General features: G+C 42.4%; 1 protein-coding gene across 1 annotated transcript in view; it reads left to right on the top strand.

Moving 5' to 3' along the window:
• Positions 1 to 25,426, top strand: part of LOC132893558 (sodium- and chloride-dependent creatine transporter 1-like) — a 63,742-nt gene extending 38,316 nt beyond the window's left edge. The window contains exons 8-12 of the mRNA XM_060932750.1: positions 1,059 to 1,187; positions 11,752 to 11,854; positions 12,572 to 12,672; positions 13,848 to 14,018; positions 25,271 to 25,426. Coding sequence (XP_060788733.1) covers positions 1,059 to 1,187; positions 11,752 to 11,854; positions 12,572 to 12,672; positions 13,848 to 14,018; positions 25,271 to 25,426 — 660 coding nt within the window. The remainder of the gene's footprint in view (positions 1 to 1,058; positions 1,188 to 11,751; positions 11,855 to 12,571; positions 12,673 to 13,847; positions 14,019 to 25,270) is intronic.
• Positions 25,427 to 25,799: the final 373 nt, after the last annotated feature.

Consider the following 25,799-nt stretch of genomic DNA (forward strand, 5'->3'; position numbering starts at 1 on the left):
TAAAAGTGTTAAAAAAAACATAATTTATAACCACATCATATGGTCAGTGCTTTTCAGAGAGGACATTCTTGACAAAGGATCCTGTCAGAGGCACTTAGTTTACCAAAAAAAAGTAATTTCCACTTAAATAGCTTTCTACTGTGAAAGAAAGTATGTACACGTCCCAAACTAAAACCTAGTTGGTGCTAAGAAAAAATACAATCCTGAATTTAACCAGTAAAATCTCATCTCATCTCATCTCATTATCTCTAGCCACTTTATCCTTCTACAGGGTCGCAGGCAAGCTGGAGCCTATCCCAGCTGACTACGGGCGAAAGGCGGGGTACACCCTGGACAAGTCGCCAGGTCATCACAGGGCTGACACATAGACACAGACAACCATTCACACTCACATTCACACCTACGGTCAATTTAGAGTCACCAGTTAACCTAACCTGCATGTCTTTGGACTGTGGGGGAAACCGGAGCACCCGGAGGAAACCCACGCGGACACGGGGAGAACATGCAAACTCCACACAGAAAGGCCCTCGTCATCCACGGGGCTTGAACCCAGGACCTTCTTGCTGTGAGGCGACAGCACTAACCACTACACCACCGTGCTGCCACCAGTAAAATCTAAGCATAATAATTAAAGGAGAATTCAATGAAATGACCATAAGGTCAAAACTGAGCCTGCATCTGACTCTGACAAACCTATTTATCAGAGCTTATAAGAGACATTAGTGCTGTAGGCAATGCTGGTGTGTCCCTGTAAAATAAGGTATTAAAAACTCCAGCAAATTTTATGTCTCACACATACACACTGGACCTAGCTGCAGGAGTTAGTTGGGGTTATTCAAAAAGACAATCATGACTGTGAAACATCCCAAAAAGCCTGACGGAACATTAATGGTGAATGCAGTACTGGGATTTTTCAGCAGTGTTTTGAATCTGTGGTGTTATGTGCTTCAGTTATGAACCCAATGATGCCTCAAGTGCTGACGTTCGCTCAGTGAGCCAGAGATAGCACCAGCAGTCAGAATCATGTGTAATTTGATGTGTTGTTTCTCCTTGTGTAGTTTGTTGGCGTGGAAGGCTTTATAACTGGCATCCTGGATCTGCTCCCTCAGAGCTTTAACAAGCGAGAAATCACTGTGGCGATCTGCTGCGCGATTTGGTTTGTTATTGATCTCTTCATGGTTACACAGGTAAATGGAGCAAACATTTTAGCCAACATTCTTAGTTCCCATAGACCAAACACTGTTACTGAAATAGGAACACTGTGGATCATCTTCAGCAAATTATTACAATCATTTACTGTATGGAGGTATTTAATATGCATTTCATTAAAGCTGTGCAAAAGTTTATTATTATGAAAATGATAGCTGTTAACATAAGACAACAGCCAATAAAAAGGATTACCAAAGTTTGTTGAAGTCGCAACACCTTACTCATCAACTGTACTTTCGATTAGACCTGATAGAACCTTCCGGATAGTTGTTTCTCCGGATAGTTGTTTCTCCATCCATTAGAACTGTTTTCTGCATTGTTCCAACCATAGAGCAAGCCTTCTCCTCTTCACCAAAGCTTTTCCTTCATTCTTTGGTGACACCAGAAATACCACCACCTAAACAGCCAATCACCAATGGAACCACATGTACCGTCTATCCCTGCCTTCTTTCTTGAATTTCAAATGCTAGCTATCGATATTGTGTTCTTTTTTTCTGTGATACTGTATATTTTCTTTTTTTCAGTATTCTGTTCCTGGGGGCATGCCATGTCACACATCCATATTATTTTATTTTGTTTATCCTCCAAAATTAAGTCTGGTCTCCTTGCAGTTGATGTTTTCCTAATAGGGTAGTCACACTAGAGGCGGAATGAGCCGGAATGCCGTCAGAATGAAAATTATTTGTATATTCCGGGATATTCGAAGTGCATTCTAAAAATTCTGACTGCATTCTGAGTGCATTCCAAACATTCGGGCCCATTCTTGTGGCCGGCCCGAATGTTTTGCTCATGCTCAAAATATTTGATGTGCATTCAAAGAGGAGAAATATTGAATGGCATTCGAAGTGTATTCTAACTGCATTCTGACTGCATTCTAAATATTCTTACGGCATTCGAAACATTCTGTTCGCATTCAAGGGAAAAATCGAAATGGCAAGCCACTTCAAATCCTGCCGGAATGTCCCGAATGTGCCTCGAATGAGCTGAAACACACCTCGAGTGCATCTCAATTGCTGCCGGAATCTATTTCAAGATTAAAATAGTTCAGCTGGAATGCACGTCGAATGCCATCTGAATATTTCGATTGCCGCTCGAATACATCTCGAATGCAGTCGGGACATTCCGATTGAGATTAGATTAGATAGAACTTTATTGATCCCTTTGGGAGGGTTCCCTCAGGGAAATTAAGATTCCAGCAGCATCATTACAGGATAAACAGAATAGAAAATAGAGAAAAAAAAACTTCTAGATAAATTAAATTAAGTATTTACATATACAAATACATATAAAAGAATAAGATATGGGGAAGAGAGGAAGGCGGAAGGGGGGCCAGCAGGAGAGAGTGCACATTATATTGCACATTGTCCAGTATTGGTTATTGTTAGGCTAGGCTACTGCTCCTTCCCGTCCTCTGTCCTCCTGTTACCCCTCCTCCCCCCCAGAGAGGAGTTGTACAGTCTGATGGCGTGAGGGACAAAGGAGTTTAAGTCTGTTCGTCCTGCACTTGGGAAGGAGCATTCTGTCACTGAACAGGCTCCTCTGGTTGCTGATGGCGGTGTGCAGAGGGTGACTGGCATCGTCCATGATGTTCAATAGTTTGTCCATAGTCCTCTTCTTTGCCACCATCACCAGAAAGTCCAGCTTCATGCCGACCACAGAGCCGGCCCGCCTGATCAGTTTGTCCAGCTGGATGTGCCCTTCTTGGATGTGCTGCCCCCCCAGCACACCACGGTGTAAAACAGGACACTGGTGACCACTGACTGATAGGACATCCACAGGAGTTTCCTGCAGATGTTAAAGGACCGCAGCCTCCTCAGGAAGTACAGCTTGCTGTGTCCCTTCCTGTACAGGTGGTTGGTGTTGCAAGTCCAGTCCAGCTTGCTGTCCAGCCACAGCCCGAGGTACTTGTAGGAATCCACAGCCTCCACCTTGGCTCCCTCAATCAGAACTGGTCGTAACCTTGGTCTGGACCTCCCAAAGTCAATGACCAGCTCCTTGGTCTTCAAGGTGTTGAGCTGCAGATGGTTCTTGTTGCACCACACAGCAAAGTCCCTCACCAGGCTCCTATACTCCTCCTCTCTGTCGTCACTGATACACCCAATGATGGCTGTGTCATCTGCGAACTTCTGAATGTGACACAGCTCTGAGTTGTAGCAGAAGTCCGCGGTGTACAGGGTGAAGAGAAGAGGGACCAGCACCGTGCCCTGGGGTGCTCCGGTGCTGCTAATCACAGTGTCAGACATGATGTCCTTCAGCCTGACGTACTACGGCCTGTCGGTGAGGTAGCTGGAGATCCAGGTGACCAGGCAGGGGTTCACTCGCATCCTGTTCAGTTTGTCCTGAAGCATAAGGGGCTGGATGGTGTTGAAGGCACTCGAGAAGTCCAAGAAGAGGATCCTCACTGTGCCATTTCCCTTATCCAGATGTGAGTGGGCTCGGTGTAGCAGGTAGAGGATGGCGTCTTCCACACCAACACCTGCCCGGTACACAAACTGCAGACAGTCTTGGGCATGTTGTACCTGGGGTCTGAGGAGGCTGAGGAAGAGCCGCTCCAAGGTCTTCATCAGATGTGAAGTGAGTGCCACCTTGTCCGGGCCTGCTGCTTTCCTGGGGTGAAGCTTCCTCAGTTGACCTCTGACCTGGTCTGCAGTAATGCATGGAGGAGTCTGTGTTGAGGTGGGGGAGGAGGGGGCTGCTGCGATGACTGGGGGGAGGTGTGTTGAGGGAAGAAGGAGAGATGGCTGCAGTGAGGGGGAGGGTGGGGGGGACATGGGCTGGTTGAACCGGTTGAAGAAGTCATTCAGTTCGTTCACCCTCTCCACTGTCTCCTCAATGACTCTGGTCTTTGTATTGTGGCTTGTGATGGTTTTCACACCTTCCCAGAACTCCCTCATGCTGTTCTCCTTCAGTTTCTGCTCCACCTTTCTCCTGTAGCTGTCCTTAGCTTCCCTCATGCAGCGTTTCACCTCTTGCTGTGCTGCTTTCATTGCCTCCCTGTCCCTGCACCTGAAGGTGGCCTTCTTCCTGTTGAGGACAGCTTTGACTTCCTGTGTTACCCATGGCTTGTTATTAGGGTAACACCATACAGTCTTAGCGGGGGAGACAACGTCTGCACAGAAGTTGAGGTAATCCGTCAGACAGTGTGTCAGCCCCTCTATGATTGGCCCTCGAATGAGTCCGGACATGATTCAGAACACCACCGAATCGCATAAAACCGTGGCTAGCTGCCGCTGGAACTTCAGTCTGCATTGAGGAGTTGCCTGCTCAACATCAACCTTTTGTCCACTGTTTTTAAAAAGTTTCCCAAGTTTCTCACGTCATGCCACCAAGGAAGAAGGGAACCAAGGTCAAGAACTCTACCACTGGCCATGGCCATGGTCGGGTCTGATACCTTCTGGGTTTTCTCCTCCTAATGTTTCTTCTCCTAGCCTCCTCCACATCTCTTTCAAGCAGGTCTTGCTGGAGGACAGCAATCTGGAGCAAACCAACATGGTCCAGGGAGTCCATACTCTATGGTGTCTGGGCTGAGACTGATGAAAATGCTAGATTCGGCAGCATTTTATACCCTATCGGGGACCATTCTGGTGGCATTCTTGGTCCACTCGGGACATTCGTGTTACATTCTAAGCACATTTGAAGTACATTCTAAGTATTTGAGCTGCATTCTCTTTGAATTCTTAGACGTTCAAAACATATTTGGCGGCTATTCCGGGAGCGTTCTGACTGCATTTGAGGTGAATTTGTACAGCATTCGAGGCACCTTCCAACCCGACTTCGGGTGGTATTCGGGCAGCAATCGAACCGCACTCGTACGGCATTCGAAGTGCATTCTTAATATTCTTACTTCATTCTAACAGCATTCTAGGTATTCCCACTCTGTTCCAACTACATTTGAACTGCATTCGAAAGCTAACACACCCGGAATGTGCAAGAATCATTCGAGGCGGGTTCGAAGCGCATTCTAAGTATTCAAATGGCATTCTTACAAAGCTGTAAGAATGTTAGTCAGTTTGAAATTCCCGCCTGAATGTGGCACGAATTTTGAAAAATTTTTCATTACGGCTGGTTCTGCTTGATTCCTGCTAATTCCGAATAAGCGTGACGGAGGCTTAAGACTAAACTCAAAGTCCCAGACGATCAGACTAAATTATTTTCTCGTACATGCACCCTTTCTCACTTTTCCCTATACTAAGGAGTGTCCTGGTCCAAGAGTCTGCTTCCCTTTGCCCACTCCCTGGCATATACCATCAGGGCCCTTTTATTTCTGGTTAGGTGTTCCATCAGCACTAGTATCGTGCACCCAGCAAGCAAATGATAGTATATATCTCATTACGTTTTCCACACGCTTGACATTTTCTATCTCTACTGTACATTCCAGTCCCCATGAAATTTTCCATGATCTTGTCTTAACCATCTTGAAAAAGCAAGCTTGAATTGGCAGATACTGGACTGGGTGACAGAACCTACTCCCAAACTGCAGTATGGGGTTACACCTGTCCTGTCAACTAGTACTCTAGCAGAACTAGCTGACACCAGTGAAGTCTTGGCCTTTCCAGGAGATGGGTACCTCTGACTTGGCCTGGCCTTCCAATTCCTGAATCCTCCTATCCTGGCCTACTTAGTTCCACCACAACCTGACAACCCAATCCTAATAGGAACAGCACCCAGTCCGAGGGGAAGAACAGATTGATAAGGTTAGAGAGAAAGAAAGAGAAATTTAAGTTTGGAAAAGACAGACTTTTAACTCGGAGGCCTTAACTCATAGAAGGATGTGTCTAAAAAGACTTGAAGGGCTCCTTCTGCCCTTAGGGAAGTAGTCACCCCTGCGCCAGACACCAAACTGGTATTTTCTGGTGAATATGAAAAATGTTTACCTGAAAAAGGGGAGAGGAAAAAACCCTGCTAAACTGTTACTGTTCACCATATCTTCGCCGACTTTTAAATATAATAATAATAATGATAATAATTGGCCGGGGAGGTCAATTACAGTGGTGCTTGAAAGTTTGTGAACCCTTTAGAATTGTCTATATTTCTGCATAAATATGACCTAAAACATCATCAGATTTTCACACAAGTCCTAAAAGTAGATAAAGAGAACCCAGTTAAACAAATGAGACAAAAATATTATACTTGGTCATTTATTTATTGAGGAAAATGATCCAATATTACATATCTGTGAGTGGCAAAAGTATGTGAACCTCTAGGATTAGCAGTTAATTTGAAGGTGAAATTAGAGTCAGGTGTTTTCAATCAATGGGATGACAATCAGGTGTGAGTGGGCACCCTGTTTTATTTAAAGAACAGGGATCTATCAAAGTCTGATCTTCACAACACATGTTTGTGGAAGTGTATCATGGCACGAACAAAGGAGATTTCTGAGGACCTCAGAAAAAGCATTGTTGATGCTCATCAGGCTGGAAAAGGTTACAAAACCATCTCTAAAGAGTTTGGACTCCACCAATCCACAGTCAGACAGATTGTGTACAAATGGAGGAAATTCAAGACCATTGTTACCGTCCCCAGGAGTGGTCGACCAACAAAGATCACTCCAAGAGCAAGGCGTGTAATAGTTGGCGAGGTCACAAAGGACCCCAGGGTAACTTCTAAGCAACTGAAGGCCTCTCTCACATTGACTAATGTTCATGTTCATGAGTCTACCACCAGGAGAACACTGAACAACAATGGTGTGCATGGCAGGGTTGCAAGGAGAAAGCCACTGCTCTCCAAAAAGAACATTGCTGCTCATCTGCAGTTTGCTAAAGAGCAGGTGGACAAGCCAGAAGGCTATTGGAAAAATGTTTTGTGGACGGAGGAGACCAAATAGAACTTTTGGTTTAAATGAGAAGCGTTATGTTTGGAGAAAGGAAAACACTGCATTCCAGCATAAGAACCTTATCCCATCTGTGAAACATGGTGGTGGTAGCATCATGGTTTGGGCCTGTTTTGCTGCATCTGGGCCAGGATGGCTTGCCATCATTGATGGAACAATGAATTCTGAATTATACCAGCGAATTCTAAAGGAAAATGTCAGGACATCTGTCCATGAACTGAATCTCAAGAGAAGATGGGTCATGCAGCAAGACAACGACCCTAAGCACACAAGTCATTCTACCAAAGAATGGTTAAAGAAGAATAAAGTTAATGTTTTGGAATGGCCAAGTCAAAGTCCTGACCTTAATTCAATGGAAATGTTGTGGAAGGACCTGAAGCGATCAGTTCATGTGAGGAAACCCACCAACATCCCAGAGTTGAAGCTGTTCTGTACGGAGGAACGGGCTAAAATTCCTCCAAGCCGGTGTGCAGGACTGATCAACAGTTACTGCAAACGTTTAGTTGCAGTTATTGCTGCACCAAGGGGGTCACACCAGATACTGAAAGCAAAGGTTCACATACTTTTGCCACTCACAGATATGTAATATCGGATCATTTTCCTAAATAAATAAATGACCAAGTATAATATTTTTGTCTCATTTGTTTAACTGGGTTCTGTTTATCTACTTTTAGGACTTGTGTGAAAATCTGATGATGTTTTAGGTCATATTTATGCAGAAATATAGAAAATTCTAAGGGGTTCACAAACTTTCAAGCACCACTGTATATCCTCCAACGGGTCTCACAGAACCTGCCTCCCAATTTATAGACTTTCATATTAAACCTCTAGCCCAACAGCTCCCTTCTTACATACAGGACACCAATTATGTGTTGAAGATACTAAATGATATAAGAGCTCCTGATGATTGTTTCTTAGTCACAATGGATGTAGAGTCCTTATATACTAATATTGCTCATAATGATGGACTAAAAGCTTTACAATATTTCCTAGCAAATAGGCCTACAGACTCATTACCTCCCTCTGATTTTATTATTCAACTCACTGAATGGACTTTAAAGAACAATGTTTTCCTTCTTCAAGACCAACTGTATATTCAGGTACGTGGTACTGCTATGGGGGCATGTTTTGCTCCAAATTATGCCAATCTTTTTGTAGGTCTATGGGAGAAGGATTTTGTCCAGTGTAACACCTACAGTGACAAGATAAAATGGTGGGGGAGGTATATTGACAATATTCTGTTGATTTGGACTGGTTCTTATGATGAATTGCTATTGTTTTATGATTTCTTGAATGATAATGATCTAAGATTGTAAGATTGTCTATGGAAAATTCTAAAATTATGGTTAATTTCCTAGACCTAACCATCTTTAAAGGTCAAGATGGCCAGCTCCACACCACAGTGTATCGTAAACCAACAGACAAAAATACTATGTTAAGAGCAGATAGCTTTCATCCAGCTTGGCTTAAGAACAACATACCTCTTGGACAATTTCAACGTCTTAGACGTATTTGTGATACGAACCAGGAGTATGAAAAGCAGGATAAAATCATGTCAAATCAATTTACACAGAGGGGTTATCAAACAGAGGTAATACAGGATGCTTACAAAAAAGCCCACTCCACCTCAAGATTGGAGTTATTCCAAAAAAAAAGAAAAAACAGTCACCTAGTCAAGAGCAGGTTTACTTTGTTACCAAATATAGTAGTTTAGCCAATCCCATAAAAAGAGTAATATTTTCGAATTGGAATCTTATTAAAAGTGACCCCATTCTTAGACAGGTGTTTCTGGTCCCTCCAAAAATTAGTTTTAGGAGGGCCCCCACTCTGCGAGACAAGTTAGTATCAAGTCATCTTAGTGTGAGCAAAAAGACTACTTGGCTCCACAGACAAATAGACCCCTTCGCATGTTTGTAAACAAACCGACCGTTGCCAGGATGCGCGCGCAGCCTGGACCCAGAAACAATGGCGCTGCCCATAGACCGGCATTATGAGCTATCAGATTATGCCAAACAATTGTCGTTACAAGATCGAGAATGCTACATAAATAAGTTAACTCTAACAAGTGGACATCACCTACCGGATCCGCATTTAATTAAAGAGTGGACGGACGATGTTAGTAAGTTCCCTGGTATACAATGGCCAGATATATACTCGTACCTTATTGACAAGACTTCAGTGTACACCCACGAAAAACTTCCTGCCTACAAGTCTTTAGACGCATATGATTGTTATGTGCGGGCATGTACAACTTGATTAACAATGGGACATTCATATTCATTTTGTTTTAATCAAATTATGCCAGTGATGTGATGGCAATGTGGCTTTAGCTACAACAGCAAATACCAACACTAAACAGCAATTTGCAGGAGGTAATGGCATGAAAGGAATGATAGTGTAAAGAGTGCAGCTAAGAGAAATCAGAGCTGCGTAAAAAGCGAGAGGCAGAGAGCAGAAATGAAACTGAACGGGGCGGGAGCTAGGTTAGAGCAGTCAACGTAAGTTGGCATTTAGAGTGAGGGCACACAATTTTACCTTTCCATCCTTGCTTTAAAATTGTGATTTTCGGCATACACAAATAATGACGGCACAAAATCTGGACTGCTTGAGTCAAGCGAGACCTCTCCTACAAACAAAATTGCATGCAAAGCTAAGTTAACATGCTAACAATATTCATTACATTGTGTAACTATGACCCAGCTAATCAGACAAACGTTACCAAAGTATTTTGCTACATCAATAAACGAAGACTAGAAAGAATAAAAAAGAAAGATTTAATAAATAGCCTGATCTTACCTGTGATGAAGTGGGCGCTGCAAACCCGCGCATTTTTGATGGTGCTTTCATCTCAGTCTACACGTTTGATGGCTTGTAGTCATATAGACGTCGGCGATTTTTTTGGGAATGGGTGAGATCCTGCTGGAATTCTGTACATTTTAACCCCATCACTGCTATGATTCTGACACCCGTCAACACAACAACTAGGCATTTCTGAGTCTTTTTTGGGTCCAGGCTGCACGCGCAATTTCCTCTTACGTATGAATGACGTTTACTGCGAAGGGGTCTATACAGGGTACCTACAAATGTGGTTCTTGCAATCATTGTTCAAACATCAAAGAGTGCAAACAGTTTGTTGATTTTAAATCAAATAAGATGTATACCATACAAGCATTCATCAATTGCAACACCACATTTGTGGTATATCACTTATCCTGTTTATGTGGTTGTTTTTATATAGGCCGAACGAAGAGGCGACTTAAAGACAGAATCTCTAAACATAAGACCGCCATTAGAAAGGCTAATTTTGATTATTGTATTGCCAAACATTTTTATAATGTGCATAATAGCAATCCAGATAGTCTCATGGTTGAAGGTCTGGAGACCATTAAGGAGAACATTAGGGGTGGTGATAGATTAAGTTTATTATTACAGAGAGAAACTTTTTATATATATAGTTTACAGGCTACAACATATCCAGGGCTAAATGAAGAAACTGATTTTAGTCCTTTTCTGTAATGGTCGATTGTCTGATTGTCTTTTTCTAAGTGTTTTCTTTTTTGTGCTCATATGGACTTAATCCAAGGGGTATTGCCATCTAGTGGCAATCTAGTTTTCTTGAACTGGATACCTGTGAATTCATTACCAGTTTGCATTCAGGTGTTTAAAAGTAGTTTACCTCTTAAGAGGAAATTGTTTATTGGAGCAGCATGCCCTGAAGAAGGCTGTCTGTGCCGCTATGCGTGGGTTGCTGCTCAGCTCATGTTTTCTGTATGAAATAGCCATGTAAAATAAAGGCTTTTTTTATATAGTTGGATACAAAGAGTGCCTTGGATTCCTTCTTTTTTCAATCTCATCTCATTATCTCTAGCCGCTTTATCCTGTTCAACAGGGTCGCAGGCAAGCTGGAGCCTATCCCAGCTGACTACGGGCGAAAGGCGGGGTACACCCTGGACAAGTCGCCAGGTCATCGCAGGGCTGACACATAGACACAGACAACCATTCACACTCACGGTCAATTTACAGTAGAGTCACCAGTTAACCTAACCTGCATGTCTTTGGACTGTGGGGGAAACCGGAGCACCCGGAGGAAACCCACGCGGACACGGGGAGAACATGCAAACTCCACACAGAAAGGCCCTCGCCGGCCACGGGGCTCGAACCCGGACCTTCTTGCTGTGAGGCGACAGCGCTAACCACTACACCACCGTGCCGCCCTCTTTTTTCAATAATCATAATAATTTATTATCTCATCTCATCTCATTATCTCTAGCCGCTTTATCCTTCTACAGGGTCGCAGGCAAGCTGGAGCCTATCCCAGCTGACTACGGGCGAAAGGCGGGGTACACCCTGGACAAGTCGCCAGGTCATCGCAGGGCTGACACATAGACACAGACAACCATTCACACTCACGGTCAATTTACAGTAGAGTCACCAGTTAACCTAACCTGCATGTCTTTGGACTGTGGGGGAAACCGGAGCACCCGGAGGAAACCCACGCGGACACGGGGAGAACATGCAAACTCCACACAGAAAGGCCCTCGCCGGCCACGGGGCTCGAACCCGGACCTTCTTGCTGTGAGGCGACAGCGCTAACCACTACACCACCGTGCCGCCCTCTTTTTTCAATAATCATAATAATTTATTATTATTATTATTATTATTATTATTGCAGGCTGTTACAGTAGACCCTCACTGTTCATTTGTGTGTGTAGGGAGGGATGTATGTCTTCCAGATTTTTGACTATTATTCAGCCAGTGGAATGACCCTGTTGTGGCAGGCATTCTGGGAATGTGTGGTTGTCGCCTGGGTTTATGGTAAGACTCACCAACACCACATATTCTGTAATACTGTATAACACAGCACTGTTTAACGCTCAGTAGTTTTCTATAACAGTAGCTCTGATAGTAGTTCTGGCTGCAGGATCTAAATTAATACACTTGTTATACCTTAATGTTTCTGTAGTAACAGCTTAGACAGGGGCTTGTATGGTAGACGCTCCACATAAATGTGGAGTTTTAAATTGTGGACATGGTCAGGTTTGGTGTGTGGAGATGTAACATTTTTGGAAAGGGGTCTGCAGTGTCTTCAGGGAAAGTCTTCAGGACGGAGAACTTTGTGCTTCGGAGTTTCTCAATAACATGACAAGATGCGTCTTACTAACGTCGAGAGAGAAATAGAGAAGTCTAACGCAGGAGCTAACTTGTTTTTAACACGTGTTTATATGTAACTGTAAATGGAAACAAATCCAACCTATCATTCTTTACTTAATAAAACATCATAATCATTGGCAAGTGGTGTAAGTGGATTAAAAACTCTTCAGGGTGGAAAATAATCAACTTCAGAGCGGCTTTCACATCACACTGATTATTTTCTGATAACAGCACACCTGTTGTGTTCTATTTTTGTTACATAATTATGAAGATCACGCATTGTATCCCGCATTCTTATCTACAATTTGTATGGGAAAGTCAAGGCTATACAAGCTCATCTGCGCCTGTGTATTAAAGTGTGTACCCTGTGTGTGTGTGCAGGTGCTGATAGGTTTATGGATGACATTGGCCGTATGATCGGTTACCGGCCTTTCCCTTGGATGAAGTGGTGCTGGTCATTTCTTACTCCATGTGTTTGCATGGTGAGAGAATCTGTTTTCTGCTTCTGAACTTACAGAAATACTGCAGTGGCTGGAAAATACAGTGCCGTAATTTTCCATAATAGTGGTGTTGTCTTACATGCGCAATCCTTGGATTGTCACGGATTAACTATTCTATTCTCATAAAGCTGTATTAAATATTGATTGAAAAATGATTTTGTTGCATCTACTAATGACATGCTCCATAGCAACGGTCTGTTATACAGAAATAACAGACGGTAGGATGAGGTTATTGACCAATCACAATCAAGAATTCAACAAAGCCCTGTAATAATGGAAAATAAAGACTATGGAAATGTTTTGTTGGAACAGACTGCATGTGTTCCAGCGTTTTAAGTTTTTTTTTAAAGACTGGAATACTAGTAATAACACCAAGCAGACATGAATTTAAGAATTTCGGACAGTCGCTATGTTTAGGTCAGTCATGTCTATATCTAGTCCCTGGGAGAGCCTAAACATTCAGCATGTCCGCACACATGACCCTGCTTCATCAACACCTGAACCTGCTCCTCTCACACTTGATCATGAGCAGAGGAGTTCAATCAGGTGAGTAAAGGACAGGAATAACACCCATAATGCTCATTTCATCTCATTATCTCTAGCCGCTTTATCCTTCTACAGGGTCGCAGGCAAGCTGGAGCCTATCCCAGCTGACTACGGGCGAAAGGCGGGGTACACCCTGGACAAGTCGCCAGGTCATCACAGGGCTGACACATAGACACAGACAACCATGCACACTCACATTCACACCTACGCTCAATTTAGAGTCACCAGTTAACCTAACCTGCATGTCTTTGGACTGTGGGGGAAACTGGAGCACCCGGAGGAAACCCACGCGGACACGGGGAGAACATGCAAACTCCGCACAGAAAGGCCCTCGCCGGCCCCGGGGCTCGAACCCAGGACCTTCTTGCTGTGAGGCGACAGCGCTAACCACTACACTACCGTGCCGCCACCCATAATGCTGTCTTGTTTAATTATTAAAGCATACTCATGTACAGAGTGTGCACAGAGATCACATGTCTCTCTCTCATTCACTCACACACACACACACACACACACACACACACACACACACACACACACACACACACAGTATGGGTGGATGTTATGGTTGAAACTGGCTAGTGTTTCTATTCTCTCTCTCCACATCTCAGGGAATATTCGTGTTCCACCTGGTGAACTACAAGCCTCTCACCTACAACAATACGTACGTGTACCCGTGGTGGGGGGAGATGATCGGATGGTGGATGGCTCTCTCCTCCATGCTCTGCATCCCTTTTGGTGTCATCTACAAGCTCATCATGGCCAAAGGATCCTTCAGACAGGTACCGCCCACGCAAGGCTTCTACTTTTTGTGTACACAGCATTCTCTCTCTGATTAGAGCTCAATAAACTCTTAGAATACAGTAGACTCTTGTGAACACTTCAAGATTTCTTGAAGTAGTTGAAGGTGGACTTCAGCAGCTTTCAGGGTCATGTTAATATATTGCATTTATACCATAATTTGTGGTGATCATGAGCAAGAATTTAAGCACTTCTATGAAAAGTATTGGACTCGAGACTTAATATAATGAAATCCTTATGGGAATTGTTGAGCTAAATGTTTAAAATAAGTGATTATTTAAAGGGGTACCAAATATAATGTATACAGTTGCTGATGTGACAAAGTAACGTATTCTTAAGTATTCTATCAAATTTATATACTAGAAAACAACGAAATATCTTGGTAATTGTAAATATAATAGTCGGTACGCTAAACGGCACAAGAGTCGCCATTTTTAAAAGACCGTGACGTCAGCCCTACCCACTGCACTAGGAGAGAAGCGTGTAATCATGTTTTGTAACTCAAAACACAAGCGAAAGTAAAGTTTCTATTTTGGTTAGCTTTATTTGCTAACTGATGAATTAATCATAGAATACCATATATTTACCTTCTTCAGAGCACAGCCAGGTGAAGTAGAAGTAGCAGATACAAGCTTCTCTTTCATCTGCAAAATCAATCAAATACACAACACTTGCAATACTATTCCTATTCTTGCATATTACAACTTTTCAATGCGAGACGAGTCCTACCTCTTTCATTTTCGTTTCCTTTCGACACTTTTTCAACCTCACAGAACGTGCAGAGAACTCGCTCGCCGCCGTCTCACTTGCACTTGGCCTATGACAAAATTCCGTTGGTACGGCATCATCCTTCAGAATTCGCCTGGGCTTCTTCCCTGGTTGTAGTCCAACGTATTTGGCAAATAAGTCCTCCTCATATGCCGAGGGCAGGAAATGTTTTGAACATAGCCTTGAAGCGCGTGATGGCTTGAAATCGCTTCTGCCGATCATACGTAGCCATGCTCGAACTCGCTTGGTGTTTTTCAGCGGAAACGAGTGAAAAGACACATCTGGAGGATCGTTATGTTTTCCATCGGTCCTGTTATTACACCCGAAAGCAACACACTGTGGCATTGTGTAGCCGATCACTTACAATTCATCCTACTTTCCGATTCACACGTGCTAGTCCCAACCTCAATGAGCCAACACAACTGGGCACATACATACGTCATGAGTGTTACGCAGAGAAAATGAACGTGTATTCTGATTGGATAAAATTAATATCATGGCGGGCTGTTCAAACTGCGGAAATAGTTTGCTCGAGCTACTTTCAAAACACTATAACTTTCCAACCTTAGAACAAAAAACTTTTGTAAGTCTTGAATAAGGTTCGTTAATGTGTGTTTTATTGTTATATTTACTCTATATATTGCCCTCTGTTCCCCTTTAAAGGTGACATATTATACCCCTTTTCCACGAGTTGACACAGTTCCCTGAGGTCTTAATGAAATTTTTGTGACAAGGTTTGATAAATACTACAAGGATAAAACACCACAGCTCCCTTCTCACTCTGTCTAAATAGCTGACAGCTCTGTTCGGGATGAATAAAGTATCTATGTACTGATTTGAGGAACGGCCTTTTCCTCACCGCCCGAACAATCAGGTAGCACTTCCTTCTCACCCGTCTGTCACAGCTGATTTGAGGAATGGCCTGTTCCTTTAATGATAATGAGCCACTTCTCATCCCACTGCCCTCTTCCACCAGCCAATCGGGTAGCACTTTCCTCATAAATATTCATTCACAAGGGCAGTTCTCAAGCCATGAGTGGAGATATTCAGATAAGGGGGTGGGATTATTGTAATGAGCACCACTTGTGACTTAGGCTACATCCACACGACAATGGCAACGAGATTTTTTTTTAAAAATATCGCGTCCACATGGGCAACGGATCAGTAAAATATCAGGTACATATGGCAACGCAACGCTTGCTGAAAACGATGCAATACACATGCCACACCTCTACGTGCGCTGTAAGACGGTCCCATCGGAGACACCAGAACAATAGAAGTAGACGCATGCGCATAAACCCCTTCTGTAGCATCAGCCACATAAAGTTTTGATTATTAATCAGTAGCGTAAAATAGTATCTATTGTCTAAGACACTTATTTATATTTCATATTAAAACGTCTATGTAAATTAATACATAGAAAGCCTGGCCAGGCGCTGAACGTTCTTCTGCCTTCACTTTAAGAGAAATTCAGGGCGAGCATGAGCCTAGGTTCTTCCCTGTCACTGTCACACGCACACACCTTCTCACTCCCTGTCCTATGGCTATAGTCCCTGTAAATCACGTGCTCGTTTTTGAATGGAGACGCGGAAAGAGGAATGAACAGGGGTAGATGGAAGCCGGTACGCCAACATTCTGATATCCTCCAGAATTCTTTAATGGTCCGGAATAAACTGAATGCTACACATTGATGGATTACTTTGTTCTTCTACGCCCTTTTTGAGGAATGTATTGTCGGACTTAAACCAACATCTGAAGGGGTGAGATTGCTCCTTTTTTTCCCTATTTTTGCTGGCGGGATTGTTTTTGTTTTTGGAAAGCGCACGGGCGGTGCGCGGTTTTGGTTATACTGCTTCCGCAGTGTTTGGACTAAAGATTCTGCCCTAAGGGCTATTCTCTCTCACACTCTCTCTCTCTCTCTCTCTCTCTCTCTCACTTTGCACCATTACACAATAAATATTCACAGTGAAAATATTTTGTAAGCGCGTTTCATGAACCAAGTTATAGGATTTGTTGACAACTCGCATCGAGTTCGTTACACTTCTACCCGGTGTGAAGCACTCAGTCATGTGGTTGTGACGTCATCGTAAACAAATCCGTTCGACTCATCCAGACGACTTCGCAACGGCGCCGTTGCCAGATTTTTCCACTCTGGAACCTGTTCTCAAAAGATTTCGTTTTGGGGCACCCAAAACGCCGGTGCCGTGTGGACGCCAGGCCGAAACGATAAACAATTTTATCAGGTTCACCTGAATCCGTTGTCGTGTGGACAGGGCCATAGAAAGTGGAGCCAAATCTGAACGGCTTGTTGAGGCACATGTTTTCTGAAATAGGCAGGGCAAAACAAACTGACTGGGTGTCTTATTTCAGAGTTTGTGGGTTGGTAGCCTCCAAAATACACACTCCCCGGCTATTTTAATAGGAACTTGTTCTTGAATCTAAAATTGTGTATGCAGACGATCATCTAAGTTTCCAAATCTTTAAAAAAAATTTTTTTTACAAATTTGTCATTGCTTAACTCTTGAATATTTTTTATCGTGAATACTATAATTAAGAAACTTATAATTTCTGCTTTCCAAAGAAATTTGCCATTAAGATCTGCTCAGTACTTTGGAAGTAACGGCATGTTGAAGGTGGTACGACAGAGTGCACTATGCTAGCGTGACGTCGGAAAACTGCCGGTGGTTTCTGAGTCACAGGAAAGTGGTCAGGCTCTTTTCTCAGGGCTAGACAGCTTTTTTTCAACAAGATTAGGGATAGATTCGGGATAAAATTAGCTTATGTTTAAAGTCATTCAAATTCTGTAAAGCTGCTTTGCGACGTTTATTGTTAAAAGCACTATAGAAATAAACTTGACTTGAAACTTGACTTTCCCAAAACGCATATACGCAGCACTCTGCTGTGCTGTGCGACATCAGCGCCGCGCTGTCACTTGCACACCAAAAAAAAAAAAATCAATACCATAAACTGAATAATGCAGAATACTTTCCGCACCTAAATATTTCCTATTACCCTCTGAAAATGAGTAATAACTATAAAAATAGGAATATATTGTAATCTATAGGTCTCGACTATCCTGGTACTCAACCCTGAAGTGAAAAAGGGTTTGGCTGCGTGCACTGACTGCCATTTGCAACCATACATAAAATCATGTTCTCGGTGCTGGTCGCTAAATGGTGCTGTTGCGTGATTTGACCTTGATTCTGTTCCTGGCATCCTGGAATTGGAAAATGAAGAGGCGTGCTATGTGTTTTCATTTCAAATCTAATTTTGCCCTTTAAATTTTGCCTCCTGTATATTTGACAAGGTTAAAAAACCCCAGCAAATTTAATAACTTTGAATTGTGCCTAAATCAGCCCTAGATGCCACCAGAATGCACCATTTGAAGTCTCTAATTTCAAAATTTTCCGAGGGAGCATGCACCGGACCGAGCCAGCCCTTATGGGCTGGGATCCGCATCAGTAACACCACTCTGATATTTTTTTCTGAAGAAAGCCCTTCTTCTGATTGTTTTCCAACTGGATTACTCATGAATATTAATCAGATAACCCCTATAGGGATGTTCTCTAGATCTTACTGTTTATGATGACTTATTCAGCAAAATTTTCCATCTGCTAGTTTCGACGTTATGATTCACAGGAGACTTTGAAGTGCATTTTCATAGCTTTGCTGACTTATTTTTTCAAATAAAACTAATTCATGTAAATCTCATCTCATCTCATCTCATCATCTCTAGCCACTTTATCCTTCTACAGGGTCGCAGGCAAGCTGGAGCCTATCCCAGCTGACTACGGGCGAAAGGCGGGGTACACCCTGGACAAGTCGCCAGGTCATCACAGGGCTGACACATAGACACAGACAACCATTCACACTCACATTCACACCTACGGTCAATTTAGAGTCACCAGTTAACCTAACCTGCATGTCTTTGGACTGTGGGGGAAACCGGAGCACCCGGAGGAAACCCACGCGGACACGGGGAGAACATGCAAACTCCACACAGAAAGGCCCTCGCCAGCCCCAGGGCTCGAACCCAGGACCTTCTTGCTGTGAGGCAACAGCGCTAACCACTACACCACCGTGCCACCCCTAATTCATGTAAATAAATAACTATTTTAGTTATAACTGTATATAATATAGTAAAACACAGGGTGTTTCCAAAAAAATTTATATTATTTGAGATGTACACTACCGTTCAAAAGTTTGGGGTCACTTTGAAATGTCCTTATTTTTGAAAGAAAAGCACTGTTCTTTTCAATGAAGATCACTTTTTAAACTAATCAGAAATACACTCTATACATTGCTAATGTGGTAAATGACTATTCTAGCTGCAAATGTCTGGTTTTTGGTGCAATATCTCCATAGGTGTATAGAGGCCCATTTCCAGCAACTCTCACTCCAGTGTTCTAATGGTACAATGTGTTTGCTCATTGCCTCAGAAGGCTAATGGATGATTAGAAAACCCTTGTACAATCATGTTAGCACAGCTGAAAACAGTTTAGCTCTTTAGAGAAGCTATAAAACTGACCTTCCTTTGAGCAGATTGAGTTTCTGGAGCATCACATTTGTGGGGTCGATTAAATGCTCAAAATGACCAGAAAAATGTCTTGACTATATTTTCTATTCATTTTACAACTTATGGTGGTAAATAAAAGTGTGACTTTTCATGGAAAACACAAAATTGTCTGGGTGACCCCAAACTTTTGAACGGTAGTGTAAATATCCCAGAAACTACATAGTCAAGGCAAATGAAACAGAACAGGCTTAATGTTGACCAATATAAGATTTATTCCTCAAAATTTGAATGAGAAATTCAAAGGTATGTGGATTCCATGAACGATTTCACAAATTTTCAATACACGCGCCGCCTGAGACAGAGATAGCCTTCCTCTTTGAACTTTCTGTGCCGTGTCCAAATCTGCATTGCAGTTGGTGCATTTTTAGAGAATTCTCTCATAAATGCACACGGCACAGTCTTGTTCGGCTGTGTTCGAGCGTACTCTAACACACACAACACCTTTTCTTTTCCAGTGAATGGCATTTCTATACCTAAAAATATATTTTTTTAAATAATAATTGAACATAAAAATGTTGACCTGTTTCCACACATGCTGTTCGAATTTGAGGTCAACTGAACGAGAATTGGCAAAGTTATTAGATTGTGAAATGATGTAAAAAAAAATTTAAACACCATGTATAATACATAACTGTAGTTGTTTTGATGAAAAATATTGACATCTTAGTGGTCGGAATGATATTTTAAAAAACCTGAAGTCACAAACGCGAGTGTCAATTTCAGTTCAATTAATCATTGGTTGGACATTGTGTGGAACAGCAGTATTATGACCGCAATGAAAAAACAGAGACTTGGTGGCAGGGATATATGAAAGCATGCACTAATCCATCTTGTACTAATATTGTAGAAAGAATGTTCCTAATACGATATGATGGCTATGACGATGAGGATGGGGAGTATGAGCAGGATCTGTATGTGCACTATTTGAAGGGGGAGCTCAATGTTCTTGACAAAAGAATTAAAAAAACAAAACAAGAAATATGATTGACAGCTGTCTGAAATCATAAAAAAAAGCAAAAGCTTTTGATTGTGTTGACCATACTATCCTGGTCGAAAAGCTGAAATGGTACGGTATCGATGGGTGTCTGCTAGAGTGGTTTCGAGATTATCTTGGGGGAAGAACACAAAGAGTGGTACGGTAATTGACGGCGCGGTCTCTAAGCCTCTGCCTGTGAACTCCGGTGTGCCTCAGGGCAGCCTGGTCGGTCCTGTGCTTTTCACTATTTTTATCAACGATCTGCCCGAGGTCGTGGATAAAGAAACTGGAGTCGCTCTATATGCAGACGACAGAAAACTTTTTCGCACTATCCTGACATCCGAAGACAGCGAGCAATTACAGTGCGATCTAGCCAATGCCGAGGGGTGGAGTTGTGAATCGAACATGCAGTATAATGGCAACAAGTGCAAAATATTGACCATCATGCGGAAAAAAACTCCAATCATTCACGACTACCACCTGGGCAGCACGTGCCTTCAACGAGTTGACGAAGAAAAAGACCTGGGCGTGGTTATTTCAAGTAATTTAAAATGGGATTCGCACGTCTGCTCAATAGTCAACAAGGCTAACCGGATGCTTGGCTTTCTAAAAAGATCCTGTCCCTTGCTGACGGAAATTCAAGTGAGGAGGACTTTTATATTTGTCGCTCGTCAAGTCACAGCTTTGTTACGCATCTGAAGTATGGTCCCCTGCTAGTGTCAACCTTAGAAGCCTGTTAGAGAGAGTCCAACGACGTGCAACGCGCTGGATACTACAACAGCGTATTGGGGATGCTACTTACTCAGACAGACTCAGAAGCCTGCACTTGCTTCCTCTGACTTACCGTAAGATAGGGAGATTAGAGACTTAGTCTTTGGTGGGGTTTACATTAGACCGTATCAGCGGATCATCAGATTAACGTTTTTAAAACGATTAGTGTGCACACAGCAACGCCAATACACGATTTGCGTGCACACAGCAACGCCAATACACGGATACGCTCGGCTCCGCAGGCATCCTGCGCTCCAAATCACTCCGCCCTGAACAGCGAGTGCCCTCTGGAGGGTGCGCACTCCGGCCCTGCGCAGCTCACAGAGCGCGCGAGTGGAGCGCACGAGCAGTGATTTGGGACTGAGCCGCTGTGTGTGTGTGATCTCAGTGCATATCGGGCATGCGCGTCACTTACCACTTGCAAGTGGAAGGATGGCAAGCCTAAAGACAATCATAACTACACAATGGGCAGTATTTGCATCAGTATTTGCAGTATTTTCATACTTTTATACTCTTTAATGAAAGGTGATACAAGGCGGAAGTCCGCGCCGTTTTTCAGCAGTCGCGTCACATGACCAACGCCAGCGAATCAGGAAGGTGGATGTCACAGTGACGTTGTCCAATGACGACGCCAGCTAGAGCTCAGCACAGCGTATCCGCGTATTCTCAATGTTTACACAGCACCGGACCAGACACGATCTGGATTGAATACGTGGACCCTGACGGATTCCCGTTTCCCGGCGTTTCCAGGCATTTTAATCAGGGCTTTGAACCGGTTCAAGGAACGAAAACGAAAACCGGGAACTTTTTCTATTTCACATGGAACAGAAACGAAACCAGAAACTTTATTATTTTTTATGTTCCGGAACAGAAACGCTTATTAAAAATAATGGTAACCGGTTAATACCGGTTTTTATTTCGTTCCTCAAAGTTTCCGTAGCCTACAAATAAAAAAGTCATTCTTCTCCTGCGCAAGTTTCTATGACCCGCTGGGATTCACTTCCTGTGTGACGTTCGCTGACTGAATGGAGAGAGCGGGAAGGTGGACTACTATCACGTCTCCATGTGATAATAAGTGAGTAAGTGCATTACTGAGTGTCTGAGCAAAGAAGAGCCTGAACGTTGCAACCTCCCTATTGGCTGTTTGTAAAAATGTATCAATTGTTGCCCTTCATCGCGGACTCGAGAGACGAGACCTGACGAGTTAGTTCGTTGGTAGCAGAACAAAATGTCTGGACACAAATCGGGTTTTCAGAAAAGGAAAGAAAATAAACAGAGGGTCGAAAATACAAAAAAGGAGGCAGAAAATGCAAAACGAGTTAAGGCAGCCCGCCGTGGCTGCAGGCTTTCAGTTGTGTCATTGAATGTTACTTTTCTGAGGCAGCCCGCCGTGGCTGCCTGCAGGCTTATTTATTATAGCCCATTTAGTTAAAATAGTTGATATAAAATGTTTATAGTTATAGTTATGTGATGGTTGTCCTGATTTAGACTGGTGTTTTGTTTTTTTTTTGGGGGGTTGCGCGATGTTGCACCCGGGTCCAGATTAGGACAGAACCGGCCCTGGCTACATTTCAGGTGTGGTTTGTTTTATGTATGTATGTACTTGCATAGATGTGTACTTGGTCTCCCAGTATGGCGCCTAACAAAATCTCGCGGCGCGGTGACGTCATGCGGTAGCCCTCTATAGGGCCTGACTAGCCTTTGGTAACACACTAAACGAATTATCTTTCATTTTTGGCACTTTTTCTGTTTGTGTAGATGGGAAGACGTACTGAGAATCCAAATCGCCAACATTTGAAATAATAATTGTTTTGAATTATTTCTTGTCTTATTTAATGAAGGTTGTAATGGAATTAGCCTACATTTGGCTTAAGCTGGATGAGACAGAGACATAATTTTATAGCCATTTGTTAAACAGCTGACAGGGAACGTAATTAACCGTTCCGGGAACGAAATTTTTTTTGTTCTAACCGGTTCGGGAACGTCTATTTAATGGTGGAATCCAAAACCGGAAACGTTAAAATTCCGTTTCTGTTCGGAACGAACCAATAGGAAAAAAATTCTGGTTCAAAGCCCTGGTTTTAATGTAAACGGACAGTGCATCCGCGAAGAAAACGAGACAGATACGGTCTAATGTAAACTTGGCCTTTGTATATAAATGCATTAATGGCCAAACAGATTTGAACATAAACCTCTACGTGTCTTTTGTAACTCATGACCGGTCTAGGGCCCAAAACCTGAAATTAATTTTAAAACCTACTCACTGCAGAACTTCAACTTATCAGGCCTCATTCTTCAATAGGATTGTTAAACCATGGAACTATGTATGTAAATATTTTTCCCCAGATAAATTCCGTAGCCTCCCTGTTTTCAAATCATCCCTGTTAGAGCTGTACTTTGAATTACTGACCTCCACCTATAATACGGACTTTTAATGTACTTGGTCTGTGTACCGTGACTGTGGTTGCCACAGATCAATTTAGTCTAATTTTAATTGTATGATTTTTCTCTTTTATACCTTCGGGGAAACGCCTTGCATGGGTCGCCCGTTCGCGTTCTCCCCTTTGGGCTGACTTACTTTATTATGTTTATTTTTTTATGTTTATTTCTTTTTTTTATGTTTATTTTGTAACAGTCCAATAAAGTTGGTAAAAAAAAAAAATAATAATCTTTTGTTGAAAATGATAAAAGTTCCATCCACATGCTTTGAGTATTTTAAATAGGTATGCTACAAACATTGTGCTTAAAGGATTGACGTCAAAAAATCATCAGTGAAAAAATAATTGTTAATTGGTTAATTAATGCTTATTTATGCATATTCTATAATTAACATTGATTTCTCCTTGTTTGTGATGTGTACATGAGAGTTAAGGTCAGTTATATTGCACAAATAATGCCATTTGGTGAAACTTTGAACAAGAGTGTACCGATGTAACTTTTTAAAAATCTAATTAGCATTAACTATGTTAATTAAATACTAATTTGCGTAATTTGTTTTTACTAATTTTTATAGTTGATTAATTTACTAACTTTTAATGTTGCACAGAGTTTTCACACTAACCTCATATAAAATGTTCTCCACACACACGGGAATGTTTTTATTATCCAGTCTTCCCATTTAACTGCAACTCACCATTTTTCTCGTCTTTCTGGGTTCTCCTAAGTTAAACCAGGCTTATCTCCACGTCTGTTATTACCTCCAAAAGCACTATAGGTCTCTGGCATTGTTCTTTTAGATGCAACTTCTACAAGTTTATCTGTAGGTGTTTACTGAATTGGGCTTACAGTCACTTGCATACATTTGTGCAAGTCTTCTCCTTCTTTGAGGTTTTACGGAAGCTGGTATCCTTATAGTTGCATTGCTGTGACCTGCTGGATTAGTCTATAATTACATTTCTAAATCCTATTTATTAGCGTGCTGTCTGGAAAAAAATTCTTCAGGTATGAGCCCTGCATCCTGGGATGCATGAAAATTCTGAACGTGCATTTTTTTGGATTTTTGTGCGTAAAAATGCACGATTTCTGCGTTAACGCGATCCCTGTTAGAGGTGTGGATTGAGGCTGGAAGATTGAATGAGTGAAAGGTTTTTTACTTCCACATTGGCCGGAGAGTGAGTGGTTAGATATGAAGCTTGCGGGACAAATAAAGACAGCATTCATTAATATGAAGAAACAAACATGCGGCATAACCCGAGTGATTTGAATTTACACTAGTAACTGCCTGGTCAGGGTTGTGATGGTTTACTTAGGCTAAGAGTTTTTTATATTTTGGGAAACAGAAGCAACTAATTTGTAAGAAAATATTGCAGGCAGATACACATACAAATAATAACTGTTAAAAAATGCCGAGGACATTTTTTAAAAAAAAGTCCTTGGTATATCACTAGTTGAGACCAATTATGTCCTGGAGTGATGTAGCTGAGGTTGAGGAACTGTCAGAGCCAGAATTCACACACCATGGTGATAGTGTTACCAGTTCTACTTCTGGGACTTTTACAGTTTTGTGGTTGAAAAAAAAAGAGTCCACACCAACTTCTGGTTTAAATTCACATACATATACAAATATTTGGAGAACTAAACAGTTAAAGGCAGAGTGTACAAGTCAAGCATCTGAGTTGTGTTTATTTTTTCTTGATCCATAGCGCTGGGAGAGTCTGACCAAACCCGTGTGGGGTGCGCATCATTCGGAGTACATGGAAGCTGCCGTGAACAACAGAAGCCTGCCGTCGTTCTCCCAAGGCACCATAGACAACATGGTCATCAAGAATGAGTTTACAAGACTCAATCATGTCGTCTGATCAGGCAGAAGACGTGGGTTGAAATCGCTGCTGTTTCTACTTCACTCCATTTCAGCAGCACACTATTAGCTTGTCTTTGGTTCAGATAGAGATGTATAGCATGAGAGGGAGTCTAGCTTGGAGTAGATCTTTCATCACCTCCTCAGGGCAGAATTCCCACAATCCTCCTCGTTCAGCTTGGCACAGATAAAAGTTATGCGTGTGCCCAATGTGAGGAGGATAAATACAGATACGTGTCAGCCAGTCCATTTGAATCTATGCTCATTAAAACCCACTTAGACACAGCAATTGGGTCCACTGTATTTAAAACTAAGGGCCAAAATAGATGATCTATCATGACATTCTCCCTTCTTTATTCTGGCATTCTTTGATT

Source organism: Neoarius graeffei, chromosome 10 (genome assembly GCF_027579695.1).
Source record: "Neoarius graeffei isolate fNeoGra1 chromosome 10, fNeoGra1.pri, whole genome shotgun sequence".
Taxonomy (NCBI): Eukaryota; Metazoa; Chordata; class Actinopteri; order Siluriformes; family Ariidae; genus Neoarius; species Neoarius graeffei.